At 38.5% G+C, this 12,189-nt stretch overlaps 1 protein-coding gene across 1 annotated transcript in view; it reads right to left on the bottom strand.

Annotated features, from left to right (window-relative positions):
• Positions 1 to 12,189, bottom strand: part of LOC122891676 (SAP domain containing ribonucleoprotein) — a 45,110-nt gene that overhangs the window by 32,142 nt on the left and 779 nt on the right. Inside the window, exons 2-4 of the mRNA XM_044227524.1 lie at positions 4,225 to 4,324; positions 2,296 to 2,342; positions 2,004 to 2,071 (exon numbers count right to left, since the gene is read on the bottom strand). Of these exons, the coding sequence (XP_044083459.1) occupies positions 2,004 to 2,071; positions 2,296 to 2,342; positions 4,225 to 4,324 (215 nt within the window). The remainder of the gene's footprint in view (positions 1 to 2,003; positions 2,072 to 2,295; positions 2,343 to 4,224; positions 4,325 to 12,189) is intronic.

The raw sequence follows: 12,189 nt of genomic DNA, 5'->3' as shown, positions 1-12,189 counted from the left end.
GCTGTGTTCCAGCTCCCTCAGGTACAATTAAGCTCAAGCAATAAATACAAATCACATTCTGGAACTCATGGGAAATTTATTCTCTTCGCTGAGAAATTTCTCTCCTACCCATAGTCACATATGAGACATTCTCTAAACTATCGGGACCCAGAACCTTTCTTAACATACATAGTAGTCTAACCACTACTATCACTCTAAAAAGAGAAAATCACCCTCCCAGCATACACATTTTCAATTTCCTTGTTTAGAAATTCTTTAATAAAATTTAAGCACTCTAAATAAGAGAATCACACATTTTACATAGTCTAAGGATAATGAACTTCTACAAAATTTTCAAACTTCGGGGCGTCTGGGTGGCTCAGCAGGTTAAGCCTCTGCCTTCAGCTCAGGTCATGATCTCAGGGTCCTGGGATCGAGCCCCGCATCGGGCTCTCTGCTGGGCAGGGAGCCTGTTTCCCCCGCTCTCTCCACCTGTCTCTCTGCCTACTTGTGATCTCTGTCAAATAAATAAATAAAATAAAATAAAAAATTTTTCCAACTTAACTGTTAATCCACACAAGCCAATTATTATTGTATTCACCTCATCTTCCTTTTTCCTCCAGAGGTCCCCAAAACATTGCTACTTTAAAGGTATTCCTAAGCATTTCCTTAAGGCATTATATCTAACCATAAATCTCCTATAATGGAAGATAATTACCTGGCTTTAAAAAGCAGTATTATTAGATGTGCCTAGGTGGCTCAGTCAGTTAAGTGTCCAACTCTTAATTTGATTTCAGTTCAGGTCATGATGTGGGATTGCACTGCAAGGAATTTATCATATGGACATACTTGCAGAAGTATAAAAATAGTTGCATGAGGACATGCAGCACTACAATGTTCATCAACAAGAGACTGGTGAAATTACTATTCATCCATAGAATGGAGTACTATTAGCTGCTAGAAAGCGTAAGGTTCTGAGCTGATAACTACTAAATCTGGGTGATAGGTATATGTGGGTCTACTATACTTTTCTCGTAACTTGTGGAAATACTTGCAATTTCCCACAATAACAAGCTAAAAAAAGAGACCTACCACTTACAAAGATAATTACACCACTTCATGTGGCTGATGTGAGGACTAAATGAGAATACATGTAAAACACTTAGAATCCTGCCGTGTAAATAACTAACATTTAAATAAAAACATTACTGTATAACGATACAAAAAGATCTGAGAAAAATCAAGAAACCTGCAATACACCTAGTGTGTCTATGTATCTGTATATATACATATACACAAACTTCCCATGTAACATTCTAAAAGAATATACTGAAAACCTCTTGGAAGTCAGACGGGGTGGAGACAAGGGGTACATAATTTTTAATTTATATACTCCTCTATGTAGTGTTTGACTTTTCATTAGCACATATACTGTCTTTTATGTGCATAAATACAGCTAGGAGAACAAAAATTTTAACAAGGATTCAACTGTTACTAACGTGCTGGATTTGAGAGCCCCCCCCAAGTAATGTTTATGATCAACCTTTAGTTTGTGATCAACCTTGTGGGACAGTTTAAATAAATCAAGGTCCACTTTCTACTCTAGTACTCTGTCCTCCCTTCCTCCACTGTAAATCAAAAAGGAAGAAAGAATACAGAGTTACCTAAGAGACATCACCTCTGCTCAGCACCCTCCTCCCTTACAAAAATTCCTCATATACAGAGAATCTAGACGATTCTCTACAAAGAAAAAGAATCATCTATTATGGTACTACAACAAAGACTAGAACTAAACTCAGTCTGGGATTCCCATCCTAATTATCTATTATATTACCCAGAGACAAACTACCTTGCTTCCCTGGGATCATGTATTTGAAATGAAGTAGACTCTTCTGAAAATTTATGATCTAATGAGAAATGAAAAAAGCCAATGGAATGTGTAAGAGGTAAACATGAAAGACTGAACCCCTCCAAAACCCAGAACTATCTGCCCTATAGTCAGATCATAAAAAAGGGATAGTTACACATCAACAGTTTTCTCGGGAGGTTCTTCCTCTTTGACAGGCAGTTCTATGGGCTTTGGTTCTTCTTCCTAAAACCAAATGAAATAATGGTTAATATAAATCAACAGTAAATACCCATCGATAAAAGAATATGAGAACTCAAAAATGAACCAATTTTCCAAAACCTTCATTCCCCCTCTATGCTCCCCTAACAAGTTAGCATTTAAGGCCTCTACTGATTGATGTTAAGCAATATGGCCAAGGTAGCAGCAAGTTGCCAGGCCAGCAACTAACCTTACTCTCTCCAACTCACCTCTGTTTCATCTCCCAGTACATCTTCTTCATTTGCCTCCTCTTCAGCTAAAGAATATTAAAATATTCAGGTCAAGCCCTGCTAAAAAACCATCTTGATCACTGTACTTAAGCTAAAATTATCATTCTGCTTTCCCAAAATAAAATTCAATAATGGAAGCCAGAACTGACGCTTATAAAATCTGCTCCACATGGAGATGATAAGACTATATTCTCTACCTAACATTAATACAAAATCGAACTCCAGCTAGACTAAAAAACTGTAATGAGGTCAAACTATAACATTAATAAAAAGTAATGTAGGAGAATATCTTTAAGATTTAGTGGTAGGGAAGGATTTCTTCAAGAAACAAACAAAACCCTGAAGCAAAAGTAACATATGAAAAACTGCAGATTTTCCAAAACTAAGGACACCATGGAAAAAGAAATGACAAAGAAGGTATTTATTTCTAAAACCAAAAGGGACCAGTTACTAGGAATACAAAATGTCTACATTCAGGGGAACTCCACTGAAACCACGGTGAAGAAAAAACCCTAAGAACCATAAGCACAAGAAATGTTCAAACTTTGTAATAATGAGAGGAATGTAAATTGAACCAAAAGATTAGCAAAAATTAACTCACTTGATAGGATAGTGTCAAGTTTAGGTATGTGGAGGAGATAAAAGAACCCCTATGCACTGATGATGAGAGTACTGTAGATTTACAGAGCAATTTTGGAGCACAATTTGGCAGTGCTTTATCATACCAAGAGTACATGTATGAACAGATATTAATTAGCAATCCCACACGTGGGCATATACCCCAGAAAGACACTCACACAGAAATATAAAGGAAGATGAAAGAAGTAGTCTAGGAGGCAATATAGGTGTTTGTTGCCAGGTGAATTAAGTAAAATGTGGTGGATTCCATATATGACAGAACACTATGCAGGAATTTGAATCAATAAACTAGATGACTGGGCGCCTGGGTGGCTCAGTTGGTTGGACAACTGCCTTCGGCTCAGGTCATGATCCTGGAGTCCCGGGATCGAGTCCCACATCGGGCTCCCAGCTCCATGGGGAGTCTGCTTCTCTCTCTGACCTTCTCCTCGCTCATGTTCTCTCTCACTGTCTCTCTCTCAAATAAATAAAATCTTTAAAAAGAAATAAAATAAAAAAATAAACTAGATGACTACACAGCCACAGGCCACACGAATATAAATATATCCTAAAAACACACAATACTTAGAGAAAACAAGTGAGAAGCAAATATGGCCTCACTGCCAATTATAAAAAAATAGTGTACACCAAACAATACCACAAGGTTTATACAAGGACAAAGACAAAAAATACCTATCAAACACATTAAAATAGCTGCCTAAAGGAGGTGGGATAAAAGGAATGGGTAAAAAAGGAAACAAAAATTAGAACGGGGCCTTGTACAATCTGGGATGATAATATGCCTTAAATAAAGCTGGTTCTGTTGGTTTTTAAAAAGGTGGAATTATAGAATGTCAGAGTTAGGACCAGAGATTCCTTACGTTTATGAATTTTAAGGGTGGCAACATTTGTCTCATTTCATAGATCAGAACAGACACCTAGTGAAGTAAATAGTGACTATGCAAAGTTACCAAGTAAATCTCTGGCATAAGAGGAATCAGAATCCAAATTCTCCAATTCTCAGTCTATTGATACTTGTTTTAGCATACTTCCTTTCAAACAATTTGCTGAAATAAAATTTAATGTCTTAAAAAAAATTTAATGTCTTTAAAAAAAGGGAGGGATGTATTTCTTTGCTTTATAATCACTGTTTCAGATGATCAAGAGTTTTCTGATAGAGTTAAGAGCTTATATTACCAACAACCTAAAGGAGGAGAAATCTTCTATATGGCAGAGCCAAAAAAAATTAAACCCTTCACTCATATCACTCTGCCTCTACAAAACACTCACCATGCTCTTCAAGATATGCCTGGAGCCTGTTGATGAGATCTTGTTTTATTCCCTTGGTCTCCAAACCACGAGCAAGACATTCCTGCTTAAGTTCAGCAAGCTGAGAAAAAAGAATAAAGCTTTTCCTTAGTTAACAGAATGAACCTGGTGTTTTAAAAAAAGTTCAATCCCAAACTACCGCTCTTAAACCCACCAACCCTCCAGATCCACAAAGTTGGATCTCTCTAATAATATTCAATATGCAAGAAGACTTTTCTAAAAGATAATGAAGAATAAATGTCCTACTTTAATAGAATTCTTACCTATTCATGCAACTATTTATCATCACAAATCCCTAGGTATTTCTAGGGATGGGATGGTGTCTGCACCCCCCCATTTTTTCTATACAGAAAAAAATGGAATCTTTAAGTAGAACTAATTATCTAAAAGCAGATTCTTCTTACTATCTATTATCCCAAATCCCTTACTGCAATTTACTATTTACATGCATATAAGCCTTACCACTAAAGAATTAGGTAGACATATATATTAGCTAGTTTAACGTCAACAATGGATCAATTAAAGGATCTGTTTCGGGACGCCTGGGTGGCTCAGTTGGTTAAGCAGCTGCCTTTGGCTCAGGTCATGATCCCAGCGTCCTGGGATCGAGTCCCACATCGGGCTCCTTGCTCAGCCGGGAGCCTGCTTCTCCCTCTGCCTCTGCCTGCCATTCTGTCTGCCTGTGCTCGCTCTCTACCCCCTCCCCTCTCTCTGATAAATAAATAAAATCTTTAAAAAAAAAAAAAAAAAGGATCTGTTTCAAAATGAGAGAAATATCTAATGGCATGCTATCAAGTTCTGTGGAAGTTTTAAATCAGTAACTTGACTAAACATATAACAGCTACGCTTATCAATTTTGCAGACAACAGAAGGAGGAAGGAAGACTTGACAGATTACTGATAGAACTAAAGGGCAGGAAGGGCAAGAAGGGGAGCTCCTTTGAGAACAATGAGCCAAAAAGAAGATTCAATTTGGAAGGACTAGGTATCCCTATGAAGTATTACATTTATATTCAAAACTTAAATTGTTCAAAAATCAGATGAGCAAGATCTGACTCAACAGTAACTCAAAGGATAAAGACCTCAGGATTTTAGATGATTACAAGTACAAAGAGGGTTAACAGTATGATTTGCTACCAAAGTAATTCTAGGTTACGGTAACCAAAAAACAGAATCTACATTAAATGATTATTTATTTGATTCTTATTTTAAGAAGCATAATGACACGCTGATCCAAGGAAAACAAGCAGAAAAGGGACGGCTCCAGAAATCCTATATGCAGATCAGTGCACAAATAGATGGGCACTGAAAGACAACTTCACTGGCTTTGAAGTACAGATCTAAGATCAACCAGAAGTCAGAAAGCAGATCCCTATAAAAGAAAGAACTTAACAATTAACGGAATATGCCAGGCATCTCTGGAAGGCTTTCAACCAAGGGAGCATCTGAAAATGGAGAGGGGCGCTTTTTCCCCCAATACAATGACTGGGCAGGTGGAGCATTCAATGAATTGGTCAGGCAAGCAGGGATACTGTGTGGAGAACTAGAATACTCAACAAACAGCACCCTCTACTGAGAAACATGGTAGTAAATCACTCATTAAAAGCATAGCATGGCCTCTTCTAAAGTCACCTGGGCTCAAATTTCAGCTTTACCACCTATAGCTATGAAACCCTGGATGACTAATTTAACATTTCTGTGCCTCAGCTGCCTATGAAACAGGGATAACGCAACAGTACCTAGTCCCTAGGGCTGTTAGAATGATTAAATCAGTAATATTTGTAAGGTTTTTACAATAGTGCTTGGCAGCTAGTAAGCACTTCATAAATGTTAGACACTGGCTTAAAGATTAGAAAAGATTAAACAGAATCGCTGCTTCACAGGTTTCCAAATTTCACAGATCAATGTATTTTTAATTAGGCAGACTGATGGGGCTGCCAACTTTTTAAAATATTCCAGCCAGGTGGACTGATAAGTTTGTAAAAAACAGTAAAAACCAGTTATTGGAAAATAATCACACACCTGGATGTAGCAGTGATGCCAAACTGCTATAAAAGTTTCTAAAAGCTTACTCAGTTTTTTTTTTTAACTTATTGCTAACCACTAACAGCTCATGACCCTGCACTGGCCTTCAGACCATATCCTGAACATTATTAATCTAGAATGGAGACTCTAAATGATCTCTAAGGTCCATTTCTTAAGAACCTGGATCTTTAAAAAAAAAAAAAAAAGAAGGGTGCCTGGGTGGCTCAGTGGGTTAAGCCGATACCTTCGGCTCAGGTCATGATCTCAGGGTCCTGGGATCGAGTCCCGAGTCGGGCTCTCTGCTTGACGGGGAGCCTGCTTCCTCCTCTCTCTCTCTCTCTCTCTGCCTGCCTCTCTGCCTACTCGTGATCTCTCTCTGTCAAATAAATAAAATCTTAAAAAAAAAAAAAAAAAAAAAAAGAACCTGGATCTTTTCTACATTGGTACCATGTTTCTTCATTTTCTTTCTGCTTCCTGGAGAACCAGGCTTCTGATCTTAGTTACACTTTAAAAAGTTTCATTCGTTTGGGGTACCTGAGTGGCTCAGTCAGTTGAGCACTCCACTCTTGGTCTGGGCTCAGGTCATGGTCTCGGATCGTGGAATCAGTCCCCATGTAAGTAAGGGTCATCACTACGCATCGTGTCTGCGTAAGATTTTCTCCCGCCCCCTCTCTTTCCGCTCCTCCCTCTGCATGCACAAGCATGCGCATGCGCACTCCTGAACGGTCGCTCTCACTAACTCAAATACAATCTTTTTTTTTTAAAGCTTTTTTGTTTATTTGTCAGATACACTGAAAGAGGGAACACAAGCAGGGGTAGTGGGAGAGGGAGAAGCAGACACCCCGCTGAGCAGGGATCCCAGGACCCTGGGATCATGACCCCAGCCGAAGGCAGAGCTTAAACGACTGAGCCACCCAGGTGCCCCAAACATAATCTTTTTAAAAAAGTTTTCTTTTTTATAAAAGTATTATGTTTACTATAGAATAGTTTGAAAATTCTGAAAAGTACAGAAGAAAAGAGAAGTCTTACATAACCCCAGCAAATGGACATCATCTAACATTTTAAGTATATCATTTGTGTGATGTGCTTAGAGGGTGCTGTTGTTTACAAAGAATACAACTTCTTTATCTCGTTACCCCTAATCTTTCTCAGAAGCCTCCATTCCTCCCCATCACCACCCTGGGTTTAAGTTAACACTTGCTCGTAAATATTCAGGCAATTCAAAGCTCAATGTTCTAAGGGAGTTGTTCTTCCCTTCTCTTTCCTTTCCCAATTGTGCCTACATAAAGCCAAGGTTTACAAAAACTCCCTGACAAAGAAACGGACAGTGATGGTTTCTGAGTAGGTTACTGATTTACACTTGGGAGCTGACAGATTGGTACAACTGGTAGTGTAGCGTGGTTAGCATCCATCACTGCTGGCCACTGGCCCTGCCATTGCCTTTGGTCACTGAAATCTCAGCCCCCACCAGTTTTGAGTCGCTAACCCCCCACCTTTGGCTCATTCATAAGATTAATAATAGCCTAACATTATGTCACAATACCTGTATCATTCACCTCACTTCATCTCATCACATAGGCATTCACATCATCATAAAAATGGTGAGTACAGTATAACAGGTATTTTGAAAGAGACAATGTTATTGTTATTAATCTGTTACTGTCTCTAATTTATAAACTAAATTTTATTATAGGTGTGCATTTATAGGAAAAAATATAGTATACATAAGGATTCAGTATCCTAGGTTTGAGGCAACCACTGGGAGGTCTTGGAACATATCCCCCATGAATGGGGTGGAGGAAACTACCGTATAACTAGAATCTAATTCCTTCTGGTCTTTCATACAGATTACTGTAACTCTTAACCCTTGCACTTCATTACAGTTTTTTCTCCACAAAGTATCCAGAGTGAACTTTTAAAAATTTAAGTCAGGAAAAAAAAAAATTAAAGTCAGAACATGTCATTCCTCTATTCAAAATCCCTCCAACTTGTTTCCTATCTCAAGGGTAAAAGCCAGAATCCTAATGATCACCTTAAGGTCCTCTATTAACACTTTGCACAAGACCCACTCCTTGGGGCGCCTGGATGGCTCAGCCGTTAAGCCTTTCCCTTCAGCTCAGGTCATGATCCCAGGGTCCTGGGATCAGGCCCCACATCGGGCTTCCTGCCCAGCAGGGAGACTGCTTCTCCCTCTCCCATTCTCCCTGCTTGTGCTCTAATATATAAACAAAATCTTTAAAACAAACAAACAAACAAACAAACACCTCACTCTTTTACCCCCGAGTCTCTGCTTTAACATCATCTTCTCTATTAAGGCCTTCCCAGTCACCCTATTTAAAATTTCAATACCCATAATCGCAGAGTACTACGACCTAACACCTCTCCTATTTTTTTCTACAGACCTTACTACTATTTAACATACTGTAAATTTGACTTATTTATTGAGACTTTCCCTAGTAAAATATAAACTCCATGACAACAAGAATTTTGTCTGCTTTGTTCACTGCTCTATGCCCAGAACCTACGGCAGTGGCACATGGTAGGCACTCGATAAATACTTCCTGAATAAGTCCCAAACCTTTACTATTAGCTCTCAGCTCTTGAAAAGGAGACCTATATTTCCAACTGACTATTAGACATCTCCAAGTGCAAACCTCAAAGACATTAAGTACAAAACTGAAGTTACCTTCTCTGTTGGCCAAAACTGGCTTCTCTCAACCTAGACTACTCAAAACCTTGGATTCATCTTTCATTCTCCCATCTAACCCATTTACAAATACTTACAATTTTATATCCCAAATTCTTTCAAATTCATTCCCATTCTAATATCCACTACCTTAATTTAGGTCTTACTAAGTCTATTCACTTGACAGTGATTAAGCACTCACTCCATCAAGCATTATCCTAGATACAAGAAAAATAATCATAAAGAAAAGAGAGAGAGTTCTTGCTCGTGTGAGGTTTACAATCTAGTAAGAAAACAAGGCAACCAATGATCACATACTTAATGTTTAATATAAAAAGGTACAGGGTCCTACATAAGTTTTTAAAAAGTAGTCTGATCATGTGTGTGGATATGGAGAACTTATCTAACCTAAGGGTTCCTTCGGTAAATGATGTTTGCCTGATATCTGAAAGGAATTAGTACTTAATTAGACAAAGATATGGGGTATGGAGGTGGCAAGGAACACTAAAGCTGAAAGCATGTTTAACAGTTCTGGGTTCTGAGCTAAAGAAAGACGGTAGTGCAGTGATTAAGAACATGACCTTGGAGACAGACTACCTGGATTTGAGTCACCACTTCTTATTAGCTCTGCAACCTAGGGCAAGTTACTCAATCTCTCTGAGTTTCCATTTTTCTTATTTTAAAACGGGAATAACAAAGCATTTACCTTACAAGGTTATTATGAGAATTAAATCAGGCAATGTATGTAAATAGATTCGACCAGACCTTGCCACATAGTAAATTCTAAGTAACTGTTAGTAATTAATGAACACAGCTATTCTGAGGAATAAAATGTAATAAAGCCACAGTGGTTGGCAGTGTGAGAAACTAAGCTGGAGAGACTGCCAGGGATATAATTAAAAGGTTTTAAGCAGCACAGTGACTACTATAATAAAAATCTAACTGGTAAAAAAATCTCTTGCTCTCCAGACCCCATCCTCCATAATGCCAAAAGAACACAAACTGATCACATCAGCTCTTCCTTTCAAATGTTCAAAGGCTCCTCACCTTCTGCCTATGTGACAAAAACCAAACACCTTACACAAGTTAAAAGGCCCTTTCAATATCATTCCATTCTACCTTTATGGTCACACAGTTCACCTACCTTCCCTTCCAAATTATCATCAATCACCAACACAAATGTACTTTATGCTTCAATATTACAAATGTCTCACTGTTCTCAACACTCTTTGACACTAAATATCCTTGTGGTTCTCTCCTCTGCAATAGTCCCGCTTTTCACCATTGAATGGAAATCTGGTATCACTACAGTTCAAGACATTTTCACCCACATTCAGTCTCTCTCTCCCACTGTTAGAGTGACTACATTTCTACAAAATCTTCAGAAATTTGCTGTTGATATGGAGTTACATATCAATTCAGATAATATTTTTCCCTCCTATTTCACAGCTTGTTCCTTCCATCTGAGAATCTATACTAAAAGCCACAAATTCTCTTTATAAAACTGGGGTTTTAAAAAAAGAGATAAAAGTCTGGTCAATGCAAAAGCCAGGATCACTCCATCAAGATTAACAGTGGAACCAAGCATTAACTATCCTGGAAATCAGAATTAAAGGCATAGGTTCTTAACCAGAGGTCCACGGACTCCTCAGGGCTACAACGTAGTTTTATGAAGCCCCTCAAATTGCATGCAAAGTATATGTACATGCCTTTTTCTGGGAAGAGGGTTCATACCTTTCATCAGAGTTTCAAAGGTATCTGTGACCTCCAAAAGGTTAAGAAGTGCTCTAGAGAAAAAGCAAAGACAAGCAAACGTGATTAAAAGAGTGAATCCTTTTCAGGGGCACCTGGGTGGCTCAGCTGGATAAGTGTCCGATTCTTGATTTCAGCTCAGGTCATGATCTCAGGGTTAGGAGACTGAGCCAGGTATCCAGCTCCCCAAGAGTCTGCTTACTCTCTCCATCTCCCTCTCCCTCTCCCTCTGGCTTCCCCCTGCTCATGCTCTCCCTCCCCCCTCTCTAAAAATAAATAAAACCTTAAAAAAAAAAAAAGTGGATCCTTTTCAGGCTGACAGGAGGGTCTCATATTCTTTCAGACTATAATACCTGAAAACACATCAGAGAACATTATCCTATCAAAATCAAATTAATACAGACCTGACAAACAGATTTTATGGAAAGAATCACTCCACAAACCAACACAAAATCCACAAAGGCAAGTCACAAGACTAGTGACTTACTCCAGGGACTTTAAAAGTGGAATTAATAAAAAGAAAATACTAAATCTTCTATTCGTATTTCCCTTTCATCTCACTCAAAACTTTTCAGGGTGCCTGGGTGGCTCAGTCGGCTAAGTGTCTGACTCCTGATTTCTGCTCAGGTCATGATCCCAGAGTCTTAGGATGGAGCGCCGCATCAGGCTCCCTGCTCAGGGGGAAGCCTGCTTCTCCCTCTCCCACTCCCTCAGCTTGTGTTCCCTCTCACTGTCTCTGTAGAATAAAAAAATAAAATCTTACAAAATTTTTTGGTTTTTTTTTTGTATGTTTTAGAACAGACATAACAGTATGGCAGAACATAATTTATTTAAGTAACGAGACATATAACAGAGGTAGTTACTCAATTTTTACTTGTTGCATTAAGAGACCACTGATATAATCTCCAGATTTCAGTGCTACCAATTTAACAGTAAGTCCAGGATACACAAAAACCCACTAGAACAGTTTAGAATCCATGGGTGAGAAATCAGATTTCACAGAAAGACTAACTGGTATCAACCAGCATGTGTACTCCCTACCCGCATTCTCTTTACTCCTTTTTTTCAAAAGCTCATCAAACTTTAAACGATCAGTTTTTGGCTTTGGCTAAATCAGCGTGGTTTGTCCAGGTTCCCAGGATGATACGACCAAAACATCTGATGGGAAAAACTACTGTGAAACCACACATGGACAACTAATCAAGATATTCTCTTAATTCACCTAAAATACACTACTCATTTCTTCTAGGAGACTAATAATCTCAATGTGAGGAAGCTACCAAGATTCCCAAAAGATACAAGTTAAAACTGCCCTGTGACTGAGAGCGTCACCCAGTGGTGACACCAAAAGATGCAGGGTCCACCCGCTGTATGAAATGGGAAAAGATAAACCTAACTTCGGAACTGCTCTTCCAAAATATTACAGTTACCAGTGAGTTGTCTTTCTAATGATAAGGTATAAGG

Source organism: Neovison vison, chromosome 12 (assembly GCF_020171115.1).
Source record: "Neovison vison isolate M4711 chromosome 12, ASM_NN_V1, whole genome shotgun sequence".
In the NCBI taxonomy this organism is placed as follows: domain Eukaryota; kingdom Metazoa; phylum Chordata; class Mammalia; order Carnivora; family Mustelidae; genus Neogale; species Neogale vison.
This window is presented reverse-complemented; position numbering and strand designations above follow the sequence as displayed.